This window comes from Martes martes, assembly GCF_963455335.1.
Source record: "Martes martes genome assembly, chromosome: 8".
NCBI classification, from domain to species: Eukaryota; Metazoa; Chordata; class Mammalia; order Carnivora; family Mustelidae; genus Martes; species Martes martes.
The window spans coordinates 46,418,111-46,436,660 of NC_137895.1; the positions used below are offsets into that span (position 1 = coordinate 46,418,111).

The 18,550-nt window shown below is 42.4% G+C and overlaps 1 protein-coding gene across 1 annotated transcript in view; it reads left to right on the top strand.

Moving 5' to 3' along the window:
• The window catches only part of PTPRR (protein tyrosine phosphatase receptor type R), a 241,700-nt gene that overhangs the window by 218,665 nt on the left and 4,485 nt on the right, over nt 1–18,550 (top strand). Inside the window, exons 12-13 of the mRNA XM_080811874.1 lie at nt 1,328–1,485; nt 5,456–5,569. Of these exons, the coding sequence (XP_080668000.1) occupies nt 1,328–1,485; nt 5,456–5,569 (272 nt within the window). The remainder of the gene's footprint in view (nt 1–1,327; nt 1,486–5,455; nt 5,570–18,550) is intronic.

Below are 18,550 nucleotides of genomic sequence, written 5' to 3' on the forward strand. Positions count from 1 at the left end.
GATCTTCTAATTTCTATAAGCAAAACATTCCTGATTTAACCTTTCAAATGCCTTTAACTAAAGGTTTATACTGGAGATTTTATCACGATTGGGGGGGGTGTTGTTTTTTGGTGATGGTTATTGTTTTTTAACGTGCCTTTGGTTTAAGCAGCTTTTAGTAAGGCCTAGAAACCTTGAAAGAGAAAATCTGTGTTTGTGGGTGGCTGTGGGAGCCAAGACAAGCCTGAAGTGTTGATGAGATCTTCCCAAACGTGGAGTTACAGTTATTTATGGGGACTTTCCCCAGACCACATTACATCATACAAAAGTTATCTTATTGAAATCACGGGCAGCAGATATGAGGAACATTGCCATGGTATTATTTTTGCTTCTAGAGAACAATCATCTCAAAGATCTCAACCCCGTCTAGAGCCTCACTGCTGGAACAGAAGCATCACAGAGAGGAGAGGCAGAGCTTCACTGAGGGTTTTAGAGGGAAATTCGAGATAGGAAGGCACCCTTTTCAACACATACCCTTGAGTGCCTACTCCGTGTCGGGCCCCCCACATTGGGCACCGGGTTACATGGTGATGTGCATGGACCCTCTCTCAAAGCTTGTCTCATTTAGTGACTCCTTCCTAATAGCTCCTTTACTCCTGGGACTCCTCACTGCTGCTATAAACTGCAATTTGGGATGAATGTAGAAAGTCAAGTGTAGGGGCACCTGGGTGGCTCAGTGGGTTAAGCCTCTGCCTTCGGCTCAGGTCATGATCTCAGGGTCCTGGGATCGAGCCTTGCGTTGGGCTCTCTGCTCAGCAGGGAGCCTGCTTCCCCCTCTCTCTTGCTCTGCCTGCCTCTCTGCCTACTTGTGATCTCTCTCTGTCAAATAAAAAAAAATCTTTAAAAAAAAAAAAAAAGAAAGAAGTCAAGTGTAGGGGCCAAGTATAAAATCAAGTGTTCCTAGGTGGGTTCATATGTTTATCATCACTTGTCAGGAATGTTCAAAGAGCAGGAAGCACACTGTATTCCAATTCCCTCTTGGCTTCCTTTGTGACGGCCGTTCTGTTTATTACAATAAATCACAAACGTGCAGATAGTGTAGGTTTCACATGCCTTTTCAGTTGTAAATATCTATTCCTTATTGAATAGAGGCAAGATCTCATAGTACGCATAGCCATGTTTTCTCAAGGTAGAAAAGGGCGCTTCAGCAATCTCCTAGATGTCTTTTTTCCATCCAGAAGTAAGTTGCCAGCAAGCTGGGAGTGATAGAAGGCATTCAGTATTGTGGTTCGGATGATTTTTAGTTCCACAAGTAAATGAGGCATTTGGTGGCTCTTGCTATTTTCAGCAAGGAAGTCACACCCAGCATGTGAAGCATTACTGGTACACCTCATGGCCCGATCACAAGACTCCAGACAGTGCTCAGCCTCTTCTACAGCTCATGCTGGATGTCGAAGAAGACAGACTTGCTTCCACGGGCCGGGGGCCTGTGGTCGTCCACTGCAGGTAAGGGATGAGCTGTCCTTCCTGCCGAAGCAACGGTCCATCCTCCGTAAAGCCATCGAACGGGTGGAGGCTGGGTGGTGCTTCCTGGTTGTGACTCTGTTGGTAAATTCAATATTTACTAAAATTGGCTCACTTCCTCATATTTGATTTTTGATTGAGATGCTACGTGGTAGAAATGAAGTCGGGTAGTATCAGGTCATTTCAGCAAACAACGATAACACAGTAGAGAAAACAGCACTTTTACATCCATTGCTCAGGGAACAGGAGATTTTATTCAGCCCTCGACCTTGAAACATACATCGATTTGTTTAGTCTCCTCAGGCTCTTTGATGGGAGGTATGGCACGTTTTTTAAAAATTGTCAATGGCTTTTTTATTGAACCATACTTGAATGGTATCTTGAGATGGTATCTTGAGAACACGTGTTAGTCTATCAAACGTGGTAAAAACCAGTCAGCTATTTTGAAAGTGATTTCATTAAAAAAAAAAACAGGTGGAAATAAATGTATGAAGGGGGAAGTGGGTAAGTGGTAGTTCACCAAAAGGAGAACAAAGTATAGTTACCAGAACGTGGGGTATTGAAGGTTAGGCAGATAAAAGCCACAGATGTCCGAGGTGAGTCCCTTCCTTAACATCTAGCTTAAAACTCTCCTCTCATAACCGATACCTCCTTCCCCTTTTCCTTTTAGTGTGCTCAAACGAAAGCAAATCGCTTTAAAGTAATTTATATAACCAGCCATTAATTTATCCTTTGTACTTTGTCAAAGTAATTTATGTTGCTTTGTTTAAACTCATAAACCTTGCAAGATAGCTTTGATGATACTTTTAACAAATAAAATATAATTAACATTGTGACTTTAGCCTCCCTCTTCCTTGAACCTTTGTGATTTAATTAAGAGTAAAATTCACTGTATATCTATATATCCAAAGGAGTCATTATCCAGTTTCTAGCATTAGGCCTTATCCTAAACTTTGCCTGGGGGTGAGGAAAGACAGCCTAATGGGTCATGTTTTAGGGCTGGAACTGTCCTCCACCCAAAATCATAAAACACTCAGGATATCTAAAATGAACGAGCTGTTTCCCCTATAAAACCAGTTCCCTTGCTGATGACTATTTCTAAGAATAAGAGTAGCTTTTTTCCAAGCACTCAACATCTAATGTTGCCAGTTATCTTTGGCCCTTCTCTCAACTCCAGCCTCAGTATCTAATCAGTCACCAGATTGGCTTTCCCTTCAAAGCTTCTCCCATAATCATCACTTCCTGTCCAACCACCCAAGTTCAGGCCCTAATGACCTCATCCATGTATTTTAGAAGTAGTCGGCTAATTGCACAAACACACCCCACTTCCCCGTGCCCCACCCCCAGCGCAGGCTACCCCATCCACTTCTCTTGCCTGATGTTCCCCAAATCCTCCTTCATCATTTGGAATTCCTCCGCAGCACTTCTCAATGGCACCCCATTGCCTAGAGCAAAAGATCTTAACCCTGGGCCTATGGATAAACTACAGGGGTCAATGAAGTCCTAAGTTTTATCAAATTCTCAACAACAACAGCAAAAAGGAAAGCACAACTGTTTTAGAGGACGAAGTCCAAATCTCTTAGCTTTCCCTATAAGATCCTTTTAGGCCCCAGTGTGCTTGCCCAGTCTTGTTTCCCACCATTTCTTTAAGGTAACTTTCTCTTCATGCCAAGCTAGTCTAGTCACTATTGCACATCATATATCCTGCTCGGCAGCAATTCTTTCTTTACAGCATTCTCATACATGCAATATCCCTCTCATTCACGATGACCAAAATGCCCGTCGTTTAGGGTACAGTTCAAATCCTATCTCTTTAGTGAAACAAACTCTTTATAGACTCTTCAACTAAAAGGGACCTCTTCCATCTCTGAATTCTTCTGCACTCCCATTCAGTAAGAAACAAGTGCAAAGGGACTCCTGGGTGGCTCAGATGGTTAAGCATCTGACTTCGGCTCAGGTCCTGAACTCCAGGTCCCTGGATCAAGCCCTGCATCCGCTCATGCTCGGCGAGGTGGAGAGTCTGCTTTTCTCTCTACCTCTTCCCCTGTTTGTGCTCTCTCTGTCTCTCAAATGAATACATAAAATCTTTAAAAAAAAGAAAAGAAAAAGAAAGAAAGAAAAGAAACAAGTGCCAGATAGAAGAAACAAATGCTATTTGAGTGCCGAGAAGGAAACTATTAATTCAAATCATGAGGACTGAAGAAAGCTTCTAAGAGTTGGAATAATGTCGAGCAGGATCTTAAGAAATGACCAATGTTTGTGGTTTTAAAGGCTGGTGATGAGAGCGTTTCTGACGGAAGGAATATCATTAACACAGAAAGGAAAGTTGGAAAATAAAAGCTATTTTTTGCAGTGATTAATGTAGATGACAAAAATGGCACAAAGGATACAAGGAGGATAGTAGAAAGACCAAAAGCTTGAAAGTTAGTCCCATTCGTATTACGCAAGGTCACGGACACCATAGAGGAGAGTTCAGACACTACCCATAACTACTGGGAGGCATCTACAGTCTTTGAGTAGAGAGTAATATCATCAGATCCCTATTTTAGAAAGATGAACCTAGCAGCTGTGTATATCATGAATTAGTCCAGGAAGAGACTCAAGACTTGGCAACCATAATGAGATCACTGCTAACCATGAAGTAAGGAGATGTCGAAAACGTGAGCACAGTTTATAGAAAAGAAAGCATGGATCCCAGAAGCTTCAGTAGAGGTGGAAAATATAAGAATTGGTAACAGATTGGATGTGGGAGGTGAAAGTGGGGAGATGTTGGAGATGGCTCCAAGATTTCTAGGCTGGAAAACTTGTGGCTAACTGGTAATACCATTGAGGGAAAAGATAATTAATTCTGTTTTAGATACACTGAATTTAGATACATTGAACTGAAGCCAGTGCAAAATAGTAACATCAAGAGTTCCAGCTAAGAGATAGAATGCTAATCTAGAGTTTAGAAGAAACTTAGGGAATTTATATGGAAATTTGAGAGAAATTTGCATAAAGGCTATTAGTGGTTGAAATTGCTGAGGGGTGGGAGGAGAGGGAGAGGGAGGAGGGATGGGGAGGGAGAGTTAAAGGGCTTGTTAAGGTGATGACTTACCATCCAGGGCAGATGAATGAGCAAACCCCTCCAGGACTCCTGGATGGATAGGATAGCGTTTCTATTCAACTATCACCTGGATATAAATGACTCAGAAAATTGTGCTTCTGGCCACATCCTTCTCCCAAACCCAGCTGAATCTTCAGTCCCTCACTGGAATCTTCAACATCAGTATATCCGAAAACAACCTGCCCCGCACCCAAATCAGCCCTTCTTCTAGAATTCTCCCTTTGTCTCATAGGCAGTACCTTTCTTCCCGTCCCCCAGATTCACATTTGTGATGGGTCTAAGTCTTTCTCCTCCTTTCTAGTGCCTATACCTTCCCTAAATTCAGGTCTGCATTATTCTTTGTAGAATAATTACAGTGGCTTTTTCTCCTTTCTCCCTCCACCCAACTCTCCCTGCGGCAAGTAACTCAATGACAGATCAAAGTTTAAGCGCTGCTCTGGGCCAGGTGTGTCATCTGGGCCTGAGAGCTTTTGTCATTGTTGTTGCTAAGCCTGGTTTGCTGTTTCAGAATTAGATGTGCCCTTTTGAAAGACTATCTTTTCTCTTGGGGAGGCATGGGGGGGAGGTGGGTGAGATAGGCAATGGGGGTTAAGGAGTACGCTGGTTGCGAGGAGCACTGGGTGTTGTATGGAATTGTCCAATCTCTATCTTGTGCCCCAGAGATGAATATCATCCTGGAATTAAAATTTTCAAAAACCCAATGAATTCTGGAATACTGAAAAGAAATTTTAAAAATAAATAAAAATTTTTTTAAATTGTTCAAAAACCTAAATAAATAAATAAAAGAATATATTCTGTGTTTTCTACTTTTCCTCCACCTTTTTATTCTTTGTCTTTTCTTTCCAGTGCAGGGATAGGTAGAACGGGGTGTTTTATTGCTACATCCATTGGCTGTCGACAGTTGAAAGAAGAAGGAGTTGTCGATGCACTAAGCATTGTCTGCCAGCTTCGTGTGGACAGGTGAGTGTCTGCGGGACTGGGGACCAGAGATGTCACATCAGAGCGCCATGATCTGATCAGCCTGACTTCATAACCCTCACAGGCTTCGAAGTCTTAAATCTCTAGAGAGATCTGTGTAAAATGCTGAGGTATACCTTACATTAAAAAACCATTAAAGAAAGTGTTATTTGCAACACCAACCATCAAAAATGCAAAACCAGGAGCACCTGGGTGGCTCAGTCGGTTAAGCGTCAGCCTTCAACTCAGGTCATGTCTCAGGGTTCTGGGATCGAGCCCCGCGTCGGGCTCCCTGCTCGGCAAGGAGGATGCTTCTCCCTCTCGCTCTGCCCTCCCCCAACTCCGCTCGTGTGCACGTGCTCTCTCTCTCAAGTAAATAAATAAAATCTTAAAAAAAAAAAAAGAGTACAAAACCAAAAGCTTATGTTTAATCCCTCCTCATCTCTAATACAGGTTCTTTATGGTGATACTGTTCCCTCTTTGTCTTACACCCTCTTCCTTTTTATTTACTCTGCATTTTCATGTGACTTCGCTGAATCATTCACTTTAGGATCTTGGTTGTATAAAATGAGGCATATGTCACACAAACAAGAGTCATCTTTTTTTTTAATCTTCTACTTTTAATTGGAAAAGATGCACATAAAAAAATTTACTATCTTAACCATTGTTAACAGTACAGTTTAGTTTAGTGGTGTTAAGTATCTTCACGTATGGTGCGGCCAGTCTCCAGAGCTCCTTTCATCTGGCAAAACTCTATTCCCTTTAAACAGTTTCCTGTTCCCTCCGGCCCCTGGGACCCTGGGATTTTCCCTCACATAATATCCTCAAGATTTGTCCATGTGGTGGCATGTGTCAGACTGTCCTTACTTTTTAAGGCTGAATAATATTCCCTTTGTGTATAGATCATATTGTTTTTAATCCCTTCATCCATCAATAGATAACTTGGTTGCTTCCACCTTTTGGCTATAGTGAATAATCCCATCATGCATGTGGGCGTACAAATAGCGGTTGAGATCCTTTTAGATATATACCCAGAAATGAGATTGCTGGATCATACAGGAATTCTCTCTAATTTTTTGAGGAACCACCATGCTGCCTTCCACAGTAGGGCACAAGGGTTCCAAGTCCTCTACACCTTTGCCAACACTTGTTATTTCGTGTTTGTTGTTGTTGTTTAATGGTAGCCATCCTAATGGGTGTGAGGTGGAAGAGTTGTTTTCATACAGAGATGGTTCAATCTTCTTTGTGATGATCTGTGTTTATCTGTGTTGAAAACAAAGCAAACCAGAAACTTCTCATCTTCCCTCCTCCACAACTAAGCCTCTCAGTTGAGTCGGTGATGGAGAAAGTAAACAGATGCTCTTTGAAAACAGGCACAGGAAAAGATGCCACATCCTCATTACTGGGCAGCCAGCCTCTCTGCTCTGCAATTCAGGAGTTTTTTGGAAAGGCTGAAATAGTGGGTTCTCTTCTTTCATTCATGCAGCAAATGGTTATTAATTGCCTCCTATGCCCAAGGCATTGTTCTGGACGCTACAAGTATAGCACTGAACAAGATGAGTGAGTCTTGGCTCTCCCAGGGTTTACATGCTCATGCAGAGAGAGAGACAGACAGATAATAAAAAAGGAAAGAAGAAAGCAGGATAATTTCAGACACAGATAAATGCTATGGAGTGAGAAAACAAGGAGGCCATGGGAGCTGAGTCTTTTGGACTTCAGCCCTGGAGCCCAAAGTTTCCAAAAAGTGTAGATGGTTACCCTTAAAGATTCATCCAACAAATATTTATTGAGCACCTACTATGTGCTACATCCTGGGGTTTCAATAAAAGAGACACAGAATTGGTCTAAAAACTCAGTTCATCTCTATTCTTTCATATATGCCACTTAGAACAGGATCTGTCACCTAGGAAACCTTCAGTTAATGTGTACCGCGTTCTTATTGTCTTCATTGTTATTAAAATTACCAACACATTTTCTCCTATCTCCAAAAATTAAACTTTCAAATCCCTCTGTCCAGATGATGTCTTCCTTTCCCTGGCCCTGCTGTCCTTTCTCTTCTTCAGGAATGGCTTCTAAGTCTTTGTCGGTGTATCTTCCGTCTCTTTTTCTCTGTTTTGACTGGCTGCGCGGCGGCTGTTCATTGCCGTAGTTACCCCAGTGGCCTCTGGGAACACAGGGCCTGGGTGAGCCTCATGGCAGCTTCCCTTTCCTGGTTGTGTGGACTTCAGCAAGTTCTAAGTCACCCCCATGTCCAGGCTTTCTTGGCTGGAAGATGGAAGTCATACTTGTCTCTACTTGCTATTGTTGTAAGGAGGAAGAGATAATCTATAAATTCCTGGCACATAGTAAACATGCGGTCAAGTTTACCCACTGTTTTTTTCGATATGTGTAGCAAGAAACCTAAACACGCATCTATAAACTGGAAGCAATACGTATTCTTATATGTACCTCTCGGGGCTACGGCAGTAGAGAGATGAGATGACCTCCAGGACGTACTTAGTAGAACGCTCAGCCCGTGTTTCTAATACTCTCTCTACCCCTCCCACTTATCCCCTTTCCATACCTCACATGTAACTGCTTCCAAAAATATTTTCTTTCCGTACATAAGATCACCTCCAGTGATCTCTTCTCCTTCTCCTACAATTACTGTCCTAGTGTCCTTCCATCCAGGACTGTCTGTCTGTCCTGCTGGAATAGGGTCTGGATTTTCACTCCAGACTCGGGGCCTCCCTTCACCCGGAAGTGGGGCTTGCGTCGGAGGGTAAAGGACCCCACCCAGTCAGCCTGGACCTGCTCCCACAGTGACCTCGATCTCCCCTTCTTTGTGCTTCCATACACAAGCCTCCTGCACAGGACCCCAAACCCTCGAGGACTTTGGTCCATACCCCTGTGCCCTGCTCTCTTATAGCAAGTGCTGAAACTCCATTCGTGGTCTAGGCTCACCCCGAACCCGGATGACCAACAACATCCCTGACCCTATTTGGAACAACACCTAGGGGAAAAAATGGGTTTGGTTTGCTCTTTTTTTTTTTTTGCTTTTTAATTCTTCAATCTTGCCTGTTCACCATCCCCCCATCCCCCACCTCCCCCACCTGCTCTTGCAGCCCGACGTCCACCTTGGCTTCCCCTTCCCAGCCACATCCCCCTGTCAGGTCTGCCAGATTGTCCTCTAGCTCCAAATGGAATCACAAGTACATTTTTTAAACCATCACAATGCCTCCTCTATCGGCTCCTTCCTTCCTAAAGCAAATACTTCCTAAAGCAGATACTTTAGCCTTGGCCTTCCGTCACCACCAAGGTCTCCCCACAAGGCTTGCCTTTTTATTCCTGATAGGATCTCCAAACATACCAAAACTTCTCTGCTGATCTGACGGCTCCCTACCCTCCTGGATTTGAATTACTGCCAAGACGTGTCTGGAAATCATTTTCACTGAGTCATTAATCAACATCTCTTCTACATACATTCTTTCTGAGCAGCTGCTTCTGTTGTTTATGAAGTGGATCCTCTCTTTAAAACCTTCCTTGAAACGGCTTTCCTTTGCCTGCCTGCCTTCACGGGATCAACACAGATTTTTTTTGGGGGGGGGTCTCTTCCTTCTGCTATGCACTCCCCCTAGGTATTATGAAAAGCAAGACAGAAAAACTTCCTCCTTTCCTTCACCTCATCCAACTTCTCTTCCCCCAGGCTTTTGCCTCTTGCTTCAGTTTCTAATTTTTTTTTCCTGTCATATTTCACTGTGAAAATTCCAGTGTGTAGGTGATTACTGCCTTTGACCACATCCTGAACTCATGCCAGTAAAAGAAAACAGGCCCCAGAAAATCTGATCACCCACCTCTCTGTTCTTGTAACTTATTCATTCTTCATTAGTTCCTCAGACCTTGTCCCCAGCCCTTGTCCCTGTGGTCACCCTCACCTTCAGTCCTGGATCTGTCTTCGGACATTCCAGAATGCAGTATTGACACTTGGAAGTTGATTTCATAATCATGGCCTCCCTGCCATGGCCTTTAAAGCACATGTCTCACAAGTCTCATTTAACTCCCAAAATGAACCCAAAAGTAGGAACAGAGGTGATCTTTGGCTCTGTTTGTTTTAAATAAGGAAACAAAGAATTTAGGATCGTCAAGGAACTTGTCCAAGATCATGTAGCTAAAAAGCTGGCAAAGTAGGCCTCTTTGGAACCCAGGACTTCCAATTTCTAACCCAAAGAGTGTGGTCATCACAGATGAAAGTAAACAGTCTTTCCGAAAATGTTTATTGCAAAACTGCTTGACAGACAAATCTTTTTGTTAACGCCTTACCAATTAAAAAAATGCAATGAGACCATAATTTTTAGAAAATAATGTCAAGTATGAATGAGAGCTGTTTCATGAAGAGACAGAGTGGTACTGTCAGCAGTTGCCTTAAGAATATCATTTGAGGAACATAGCAAGATGCCTCATCCCAAAATATCTGTCTATGGAGGATGCCTAAAATATCTGTGTATGGTGAATGTCTGAAATACTGCTATTAGAGAGCCAATCCTTGATGAAAAGAATCATTCTTGTTTAAAGTTCATTGAACGTGGAGATAGAAGGTGAAGGTAACACCTTATACTTTCTCAGCTATTAACTCTTTAGTCTAAACAAGGTGATCTGTCCTTTCTGGTTAGAGTGGGGAGGCTAGAGTGAATGAAACTCCATGCATTAGGAATACATTTGGAACTTGGGTTTTGACAAAGGGGACTTGAAGAGAGGGCCCCAAAGTTGTGCACACCTGAGACTCTGCAAGGACTGGTAGACAGCTGAGGGCACTGGGAAGGTGAGAGGCATGGAGAGGAAGCAGAAGAGCTCTAACAAGGATTCCTTGGGTGAGATGAGCTACTAGGGCCCAGTGCAATATGAAAATGGGGGGCTCCTGTTAAAAAAAATTATTAAGTATTTCGAGATAGTGACAGCAGAGCATTAACCCAAGGGCAAGGTCCTTCTTAGCATGGGGGAGGGGGCTAGTGTGACCCAGCCCATCACAAGCCCATGAAGCTGACCCTGAGGTGGGATGTTTTTAGGATGAGTGTTTAGCCTGATTCCTGTGTCGTGTGTCCTGTGGAGGGGGCACCCAACGTCTCTGCTTAGAGCAGTGCTCCTGAATCATGCGTGCATGTATTCATTCAACAAACATTTCCTAAATGCTTATTACTGTACATGCATCAGGCACCTCGGCATAGAAGGATGGGTTCCTTGGGGCACCCGGGTGGCTCAGTCGTTAAACATCTGCCTTCAGCTCAGGTCAAGATCCCAGGACTCTGGGATCAAGCCCCACATTGGGCTCCCTGCTCAGTGGGAAGCCTACTTCTCCCTCTCCCACTCCCCCTGCCTGTGTGCCCTCTTGCTGTGTCTCTCTCTGTCAAATAAATAAATAAAATCTTTAAAATAAAAAACCTGATTCCAAATAATAATAATAATAAATTACAATGCCCGATTACTGTTATTCAACATGACAAAAGCAGACAGTTTGTACTCAGATCACAAATCTGCATTTTAGCAATAAATTCAGATGGTCTGGTTTAGAGATGAGTATTATGCTGAATGGATGTTTCCATTGTAACAACAATGACAAGGCCATTTGGTGGATTCCTCATTCTCTGGCAACATGTTATTTTTATTGGCTTTAGGGCAACTTCTATTAATAGAGGCTACAGTTTTCACTGTAGATCCACGAGTCTGTGATTCTCTTTTTAATAATACTTTTGAGCATATTTTGAACTAAATTAGGATTTCTTTTTTTCCAAGTAGGAGTTCAAATTCAGTGCAAGGCACCCACAAGTGTTTTATTTAGAAGTGCATTAAAGGATCATTCCTTCATTCCCATAGCTTTCATTTTTAATTAAAAGATGAAGTAGGTAGCAGGCGGTTGGGACCAAGCAGCTGGCTGGTGGGACTAGGAAGCAGGCAGCCACTAGAGTACGAGGTGCTGGAGGTCGCTGGACCAGAGGTCAAAAAGCTTGGTGCTAATCCTGGCTTTGCCTTAAGTCCATGTGTGACTCCATTCTAGGCCTTCTGTCTACATATGTAAAAGGAGAAATGGGGCATATCTGTGGTCCCCCAACCTCTTCTGGTATGAGGACCCCCTTTTTTAAGAGTAAAATATTTTATGGACTTCAACTTGATAACTGTATTTTGAAGCCGTTAACGCTTATAAATTAACTTTCATTCTGTGATTCAAAACAGTACCTACGTGCATTTGAAAATTAGTGATGCATATGTGTGTGTATTTATTTGGTCTACTGATAAGGCTAGGAGCACAGGTGGATTCGAGGACCACTCCAATAAGATGTGTTTTCCATCTTGGGCTTCAGTGATTGGGACATGATCATCTGACTCTCTAAACCCTCTCTCAGCTATTGTGTTCTTTGAGTCTTTGAACTTTATTTCCGTAGAGAATAATGGAATGGCAATAACAGACAATCAAAGCACTTGCCAGACAACTACTAGGAAAGGGATGGTTTAAAAGAGATCTGCTCAAGGGGCACCTGGGTGGCTCACTTGTTAAGCATTTGCCTTCAGCTCAGGTCATGATCCCAGTGTCCTGGGATCGAGCCCAGCATTGGGCTGCCTGCTCAGCGGGAAGACTGCTTTCCCTCCCCTAGTCCCCCTGCTTGTGTTCCCCCTCTCACTGTGTCTCTCTGTCAAATAAATAAATAAAACCTTTTAAAAAGGGGGGGGCAGGATCTCGTCGAATATCATACAAGTCTCTCATTCTTCATGGGGAATCCAATGCCTAAAAGGACTGAATGATGAGTCCAAAGTCACATAATGAATTTTGACTCTTTGGGGGTTCTTTACACAATCTGAACTGAACTTCCAGTTTTGCTCTAATGAGATTGGCTGAATTCTGAATTTGTTTGGTTCCCAAAACACTGTTGTTTTCTGGAGTAGGAGACTGAATTCGGTTACATACAGTTTGAGAGGAGGTTCCCATTCTAGCCCTGCCTTTGACAATGACCCTGAACTAGGTGCTGTATAAACCAGGGAAAATGGCTTAAGTCTGGTGGTTTCAGCTTAGACTATTATTAATAGCTGAATATGATAAATACAATGAACTTTCTATTGACCAGCATGACAAAAAAGGATATTTTGTTCAATCATGTTTTTGTATTAATGAAAGGTTACCGTACATACATAGGTCAACAGTTTTCAAAAATTATGGTGAAAAAAAAAAGGACCTATAACATTGACACTAAACTGAAATCATGTTTTATTACGGAGACCTTTCATATCTGGCTTAAATCTTCTAATCTTTTTCTTTTTTTAATTCGCTTATTTTAGAGAGAGAAAGCACACAGCAGGGAGAGGCAGAATGAGAGGGAGCAAGAGTCTGAAGCAGACTCTGCACTGAACATGGAGCCCGACTAGGGGGCTCGATCTCATGACCCTGAGATCACGACCTGAGCCGAACCAAGAATTGGATACTTAACAACTGCGCCACCCGGGAGCTCCTTAAATCTCTTAATCTTAAACATCACCACATTGTTATGAATATCCCATCTAACTGACAACCCTTGTTGCTGTTAAAGCAAAACCAGTGAGATTTACTGTATTTAGTTCCTGCTACAAAAGAATCATTTAAGCTTCTGTGTGCCAGGGTTTTGCAGTATGAAATAGTGACAGAAATAGTGACAGTGTACATTTGTACACTGAATATGAAAGATACACCTGTCCCTTTGAAAAATAATAATAATCCATCATAATAAAATGGCCCAGAAAACTAAAAAAATGCCTTCCACGCACATAGAGAATGACTAAAGAACAATATGTGGCCATCAGAAGACATCTAGGCAGGGATGAAAGGAATGCATTCCCTGGGAGGTTGACCTCAGACAATTTCTTCCCATCAAATTTCTTTTAATCTTGCTTGGCACCTTTGGACCCTGGAAGAACTTGAAAACAGAATTTGGGAAGTGAAGCACATAAAATACTATGCAGTCCCAAGGCCTTTTTCTTTCCCTTTTTTTTTCTTCCCCAGAAACAGGAAACAATCTGTCTAATCCTCCTTCTAGAGAGTCACTGGTGAAATCTGTTGTTGTCTTTGTACATCCTTACCTTGGAGGCCTGAATTGGAATTACATCCAAAGACCTTGCTTGTGGCTTCCCAGACAGGATAGAAAAATGCTTCCAATGTGCGTCATATCATTGTTTAAATGTTTTGATTAATCACTCCAGTGTGATGATTTTTCTCTCTCTTTTTTTTTTAACTATAACAACCCAAGAGGAGGCATATATGTAAGCCATCAGTTTTCTAGGCTAATGTGTGTCCCCAAAGTATTCTTTGTTTCCAAAACTTGTTTAAAATAATTCCAAAGCTAAAATTTCCACCTGTTGGTATAATTTTTATCAGTTCTACCCTTAACATTTATCCATATCTCCCTGCATTCCCAACTCATTGCAAAGATCCCCTTAATTAGTGAATTCCAAAGATCTCATTTGAAGATCAGAAATTAAATGTTTTCATTTCGTTCTTTTAAGGAAACTTAAGAATAAAGCCCCCAAAATTGGTATGGGCTTATTTGCTTGACATCACAGTTCCTGAGACCATAACAAGAGGTCCTCTTATAAAACAGATTATGCCAAATGTATCTCCCAAGTGGTTGCCAGGACAACTTTTTCCTTCTTCTCAACTTGGAGTTAATTAATTGAGTGTTAACCTGGGTGTTCAGAAGAAAATTGGTTAATTTTCAGGGGAAAAAAATGGAATTCAAAATATGCTAGAGTAGTGAATTATGATTGGATTATCATTGGATCTGTCTGGTTTTATGCCCTATAAATAGGGCATAAATGTGTGGAACACAGCTATTCCAGAGAAAGTGTCTGAGTTCAGAGTACCTGGTCACAATGAGTCAGAACACTTATGTTTAAATTCTCCCTCTTTCATATGACTTCTATATAAAGACCTGAGGAAAACCTTTGCTCAAGACACCTGAGTTACAGCAGCAGACATTAGCCTGGCTTGACTCACGCCCAAGCTGTCGAAGTTTTACCCATGAGGCACATTAACATCCACACCTTTTGTTCTAAATTTACTGTACCAAACTTTACCAAAAGAATTCCAGATTCAAAAATAATAAAAAGCCAAGGAGCGTAAGTTCCATTGTTAGCCCAGAAGTGAGTCACCGCTGTAGAATTTCTTCTGTCTACTGATTAGACCGGATACGGGCTGGGCGGGGCAGCAGGAAAGGCTGTTGCTGTCTGTATGTGTGAGTTAATAGTCACAAAAGGTCACAATTTTAACATGTTAAAAACCAAATCTCTCTCCTGGGCATCTGGAGGGCTTTTTTCAACACACCCTCCCAAGTAGCGAAAGGAAAAAACTACATTTATTTTCCTTCTAACGTGAGTCCACCCCCAGCTGACAGAGCTACGTGCTTCCCGGCATGGAGACAGAAGACACTGATTTTTTTTGTGTTTGGTCAGGCTAATGTGATAGGAGATATCTGACACTTCTAGAAGAGCGGTATATCTGAATCCTCTCTGGCCTCGCCGAATATTGTGTTCATATTCTGTGGCCACCGAGAAATCAGAGCCTTGTAGCCGCCAACAACACCACTGTATAGTGAGGGGGAATGACCTTCCATGACATGGGACAGGGCAGAATTAGGGTGAACAAAAAACTTACCATCCACAGCAAGGCACCCTTTGGAAGTGAAGGGTGGCTCTATTAATAGTTACACAGGACAAGAGTGAACCAGGACTGTCCCAAACAAATCAGGTGTGTAATCATTCTAGGTATCAGGTTAGCCAAACACTTACCAAAAGAATAAGAAAAAAAATGTGTAGTATTTATGTAAGTACTCACTACATAACAATCACTGTGCTAAGCATTTTATGGATTCTCATTTCAATCTTGCAAAACTTGGAGACTCAGTCAGTTAAGCGTCTGACTCAATTTTGGCTCGGGTCATGATCTCAGGATCGTGAGATCAGTTGAGCCCCACGTCCGGCTCCACGCTGAGCAAGGAGCCTGCTTAAGATTCTCTCTCTTTCTCTCTCTGCCCTTCCCCACTCACGTGAGCACTCTCTCTCTCTAAATAAAAAAATTAAAAATACATATTAATTTAAAAAAAATTTTTTTAAACTTGCAAAACTTGAAACCTTACTAGGTAAATACCGTTTGGCAGGCCAGTGGCTTTCAAATTTCTCATGAACAACACGCAACAAAATATTGGGAAGACAAAATCTTCCACAGAACATCAACATAAAAAAAAATAATAAAAAATAAATAAAATAGGGACCCCTGGGTGGCTTAGTCTGTTCGGTGCCTGACTCTTGATTTCAGCTCAGGTTATGACCTCAGGGTCTGAGATCAAGCCTTGAGTCAGGGTCTGTGCTCTGAGGGGCATCTGCTCGACATTCTCTCTCCCCCACTGCCCCTCCCCCACCCCGTGTTCATGAGTATTTTTTTCTCTCTCTCTCTCCCCCCAAAATAAATAAATAAATAAATCTTAAAAAACAAATGAAATAAAGTAAGAGGCACTACTGCCTTGGTCAAAACTGGGATTAGAAGCTATTCCTAAAATCCAACCTCCTCCACCCCGCCATGGCCTCAGGGACCAAGCAGAACCTTAGGCTTTTAAGAATTCTGTGAAGCGGGACACCTGGGTGACTGAGTTGGTTGCGTGTCTATTGGTTGAGTGTCTGCCTTTGGTTTAGGTCATGATCCCAGGGTCGTTGGATCGAGCCCCACATCTGACTCCTTTCTCAGTGGGGAGCCTGCTTCTCCCTCTCCTTCTGCTTCCCCTGCTTGTGCTCTCTATTTTTGGCAAATAAGTAAATAAAATCTAAAAAAAAAAAAAAAAAAAACCACCTAAAAAAAACCCAAAAGAATTCTGTGCGAGCCTTTTGTCTAGACATTGATATGGCCTGACTCACTTAATCCTCACAATGACAGGGTTTGGCATTAATGTCATTTTATAAGTGAGGAAACCCCAGCTGGGAAGGATTAAATGATTTGTCCAAAATCTTATAGCAAGTTGGTTCAAAAGCAAGGATTCAGACTTGAATCTGTCAGACTCCAAGCCCACTTCTGTCCATGACATCACCTGCCTCCGCGGTAGCAGACTTCTAGGCTGGGTAATATTTAGAGACGTATTTGGATCTTTCCACCTAGGCTTGCCCCAGCGAGGCTACAGTCTGTCCTCTGCCAAGTGTGTTCTCAGTTCCCCAAGGCCTTCAGAGACCCCATCCCTTAGCCTTCCAGGCAGTCGTGTCCAACCAGAGAGCACCGAAGTGTAACCAGAACTGTAGCAGCAGCCAGCAGTGTGGTGTCTGAATGTGCTGGGCTGTGTAACAAGCATTTTTTTTTGTAAGATTTTATTTATTTATTTGACAGACAGAGATCACAAGTAGGCAGAGAGGCAGGCAGAGAGAGAGGAGGTGAAGCAGGCTCCCCGCTGAGCAGAGAGCCCAATGCGGGGCTCGATCCCAGGACCCTGGGATCATGACCTGAGCCGAAGGCAGAGGCTTTAACCCACTGAGCCACCCAGGCGCCCCTGTAACAAGCATTTTAAATGGACGGTCCCCGTCCTTGCTCACGGCAATGCTCTAAGTTAGGAACCACTATGTTACTACCTCATCATTTCGCAGACAAGAAAACGGAATGCTGCAAAGGTTTTGTAGTAAGGTAAAGCAGCTCGTAAGTGTTGGAGAAGGGATTTGTTTGGACAGCGGTATACGGTGTCTTTTTCTCTCTTAACCCCCTTTGGTCCCTACTGGGGATGAACCCGACACCTTGGCATTCCAAACCTTTCACAGCCACGATCACTCTTACAACTCACTGGGTCCCCTTGACCTATAGTTTTTTCAAAACATTTTTTTATAAACTCATTCCAGCTTGGCAGAAAGTATTAGAAAAGCATATCTTGTTTCTTTTTGATCTGGGAAATCTGGAACTCTGGGAAACAGCTTCGTACTTAAAGGATTCTCCAGGAGACGATACTTTCCTATAATGTATTGAGTAATGTTGGTGCATGCTGTCTGACTCATGATGGTCCATCTATTTTGGGCCCCATAGGCGTTCTCCACTGAAGTGTCATCTTGAATGGCACGGAAATCTTTTAAAATCAACCTAGGTTCAATTTAAACTATGATCTGCTGGAGGTCAGAGTTTATTTTAGTGCCTGCTCTTTAAAAGGGAGTTGGAGGATGGTTTTTAAAAGCAATGAAAAGAGCATCCCTGCTTCTTCTGTTCCAAGACCAGCTTGCGTTACCAACTTTACATCAGTGATATGGATCTGGACTTTGGCAAGTACAAGGAGCCCGGTCTGACCTGAAAGGTACCAAGGGACCAAGTCAGAGGGGTCCTGGGGTTGAATTATGAGAGGGCTCTCCTGAGGGTTCCATATAATCTAACATTATTCATTTATCATATAACTGAATTTTGTATACAGGAACTGTATTAGCTTTGGGGGATCTTTTTTACCATGGCCAGCCAATAAAAAGACTGTTTAAAATCTGTTCTTACAAAGATCTACCTAGTAAAGTAGATACCAATATATGAAATTAGACATTTACTAAACAGTTTCAGAGAGGATTGTAACAAGTCCCTGAATTTGAACCAGACACCAGTGAATGCATCCTGTAATGCCTCTTGCCTTCTTTTAGCCCAGAGTTTATTTGCTTTCATATGAGATGAAACTAGCATGGCCTGGGTAATCTACATGGCAGGTATTTACTTAGGACTAGTAAGCACTTGTCACTGTTGCGCATCTGAGAAGACTGTGACATCATGCCTGCCCTTAAAGGACCTCTACCACCTAATTGGAAATAATTTTGGAAAGGGATAGACAGTGTATAACATGATATCCAATTACTTACAATAAAGACCTCACCTTGGCCCTCTCTTTTTCTACTCCATTATAAATGACAGTTAAAAAGAAGTAAGACATGCTTATTACATATCTGGAAGACACAAAGCTGGGAGTGAGAAATGAAAAGCTAACATACGGAAGGATAGAA